Source organism: Cupressus sempervirens, chromosome 3 (assembly GCF_028749045.1).
Source record: "Cupressus sempervirens isolate cs-2001-9-10 chromosome 3, ASM2874904v1, whole genome shotgun sequence".
NCBI lineage: Eukaryota > Viridiplantae > Streptophyta > Pinopsida > Cupressales > Cupressaceae > Cupressus > Cupressus sempervirens.
In genome coordinates, this window is record NC_143120.1 from 850,634,045 (window position 1) to 850,636,826 (window position 2,782).

Below are 2,782 nucleotides of genomic sequence, written 5' to 3' on the forward strand. Positions count from 1 at the left end.
ATATATAAACTTTACTATATATCAATTAAAAAAATTAAAAACAATTAATCTCGAAATTTAACTTATGTAATAAAATTTTAAAAATTTAAAATTTCTTAGTTAAAACTCTATTCATTCAAATCTCGCAATTGTACAATACATTACATTATGTTGTATATTTTTAAACAATAGGTAGTTGCCACATTATTCTATAAAATTAAAATTTAAAATATTAACTAAAAATCTAAAATAAATTTGCTAAAATTTATAACTTCTTTTTTCAAAATCATGAAATATTAGGTCCAATTTGTTTCCCTAGAGGCAAGGACTCCAGCTCTCAAAGAACTCTCGTTGAATAATGATGCATTTAAGTTGCACCGTAGCTCATACTTTACGTACTTAATTTCTTTATCGTACATGAGACGTTAGTTTTATAAATGATGTTCATTAAATAGCTCAAATAAAGAGGTACGTTGAAATACATATAGAGCGTCCACACATTAAATATTTCACATATTTAAATATTCTACGCTCGAATCGTAATTTGTTATAATTTTTTCAATAACAGAGAAGTCGGTAGACTGCTCGACCAATCAATTGTCAAATATTTGTTTAAAAGCTAAATGTTTACATCGATTCCCAATTAGGTGGCGATCGATCGAGTGATCTCGTTTTACAGCGCGACGACACATTTAACACGCCACCGAGCTCGAAATTATTTTTTAATTAATTAATTTGTCAGACCCTGCAGCAGACAACTCATCAAAATCTGGAAAGGCAGCCAAATGGTTCCCTACTTCTGTAAATCCGTTTACAATATGCATTTAAAGCAATCTGGGGTTCCCTGCAACCAGAACCCCTCAAAAACCCTATAAATCTGCAAAAACCCAACTCTAAAGCTAAGGGAGATAGGAGAGATAATCAGGCTAGAGACGTCAGGCGAAGGCCCGGTCTTTTCTTATTATCATGGAGACGAAGAAGATTCTGTTTGCGTGCATACTACTTGTGCTTTTATTTGCCGTTTCACTGCAGGTATACACTGTTTTTGCTTGTTTTGTCACAGTCTGTTCGTCTCTGTATTTGCTCTTCTTTCTTTTCAAAACTAACGTTTATTCACTTTTTTGGAAATTAGTCCGCTTGTAGTGTTGCAAATGATGTTGCAAAACTAACTATTTTCACCTGATTTTGTACTTAGGCTGTCTAAGTCGCTGCAAAACTAACGATTGTCGTTCGTTTCTACATATAGGCTGTCTCTAAGTAACACATTTTTAGAGATTTGTTTGGCAAAACTGACGATTATCATCTGTGTTTGTATTTAGGTTGCTTCAAGTGCGGCAGTTGATGTTGCTGCAGCGCCGCACGCACCAGCTCCTGCCCCGATTATGACAAAGAAAGGTAGATTTTGCCATCTGCTTCTGTTTCCATATGGCTTTATTTTAGGGTTTAACGGATCAAACAGGAAAATAAGCTTTTTAGGGTCTTAATGGATCAAACAGGAAATAAATTGTGTAGGGTTTAATGGATCGACCTGAGGTCATGATTAATTGTATTGTTCAGTGGATTCATATTTTGTTTTAGGATTTTATGTTTCGAAGGAAGTGCCCGTAATGGCGATATTTTCTTTGCAGAGTGCGGCAATAAGTGCCAGGTGAGGTGCCAAAAGGTTCAAGCTCATCAAGATCGGTGTTTGAATTACTGCAACGATTGCTGTATGTTGTGCAAATGCGTTCCAAGCGGTCAGTACGGAAACAAGGATGAGTGCCCCTGTTACAGAGACAGAAAGAACTCAAAGGGCGGTTCCAAGTGCCCTTGAGACTAGCGTTGCACTCGTTTTCGGCTGGTTTGGTTAGGCAGTGGTCATATCTAAAGGGAGCTTAGGGTTTTTAGGTATAATAAATTTCGATCTCTGCCATCTTTACTGTGCGTCAGTCGTAGTTGTGATCTGTCATTTAACAGAGATTATGTGGCAAGATCTGTCGTCGTCTTTATTGTCTGTCACTAAATAGTAGTTATGCGTCATTAAGTATATATTGGTTTCTTCTGGTGTGTCAGTGTGTAGTAGTCAATATTAGTGTTTAGATAGACTGGCATATAGAGCAGGGTGGAAATCAGTGTAGTGTTTTGGCCTGGAATCTATGTTGTGGAACAAATGAAGAATGGGAAGTGTTCGTGCAGTACGACTGTCGAGCTTGGTTTTCTTATTTATTCTTTACAAAGAGTTAAGGTGACTAAGATGTTTTTTATTAGTTTTCAAGTTAGTCGTTTTGGTGAAGAGCACTTGTTTAATTATGGCTCTAAATTATGATCTTTAGATGCTTTAATAGTTGCACGTTTATCATAAAAGCAGGAAAAGATTCACGGGGTATACGTTCTCAAAATGGCACTGCTTTTAGTTGCACGTTCCTTGTGTTGGTTCTCTGTGTTTATTTGATTTTTTTTATTTTATGGAAAAAAATTTAATTATATATGATTAACATTGTATATCATTAAATGAAGTTTGGGTTAGATGCTTTTCAAACCACTACGAGATGAATAGGAAAATATGGGTGGAAAAAAAATTACATCTCAAAAAAAAATTATCTATAAATTATATATAACGATGAAGGTTCCATGAAAAGAGAGTTTAAAATCATGGATGAAACTTTGTAGTTAAGTGTGCTTAAGTTTTACTAGGTGTGGGATGACATTGATTAAGATGGGTGACTTTGGCACTGAATTAGATGGGGGACTTATGGCATTGAGTTCGATGTAATGAATGTTAAATGTTTCATTTAAGTATAATCAGAAATTATATTCAACTTTG

General features: G+C 34.9%; 1 protein-coding gene across 1 annotated transcript; it reads left to right on the plus strand.

Moving 5' to 3' along the window:
- Nucleotides 1-758: 758 nt before the first annotated feature.
- LOC149569451 (peamaclein-like) lies at nucleotides 759-2,180 on the plus strand. The gene is made up of 3 exons (XM_089822153.1): nucleotides 759-1,011; nucleotides 1,299-1,374; nucleotides 1,608-2,180. Exons 1-3 carry the CDS (start codon nucleotides 946-948, stop codon nucleotides 1,790-1,792), a joined length of 327 nt encoding a protein of 108 aa, XP_089678279.1. The 5' UTR covers nucleotides 759-945; the 3' UTR covers nucleotides 1,793-2,180.
- Nucleotides 2,181-2,782: the final 602 nt, after the last annotated feature.

Bases quoted from the DNA above. Each gene is read 5' to 3' on its own strand.
- LOC149569451 (XM_089822153.1), top strand. From the start codon at position 946: ATGGAGACGAAGAAGATTCTGTTTGCGTGCATACTACTTGTGCTTTTA. The intron at 1,012-1,298 runs GTATACACTGTT...GTTTGTATTTAG, and splicing joins TATTTGCCGTTTCACTGCAG to GTTGCTTCAAGTGCGGCAGT. The intron at 1,375-1,607 runs GTAGATTTTGCC...TTTTCTTTGCAG, and splicing joins CCCGATTATGACAAAGAAAG to AGTGCGGCAATAAGTGCCAG.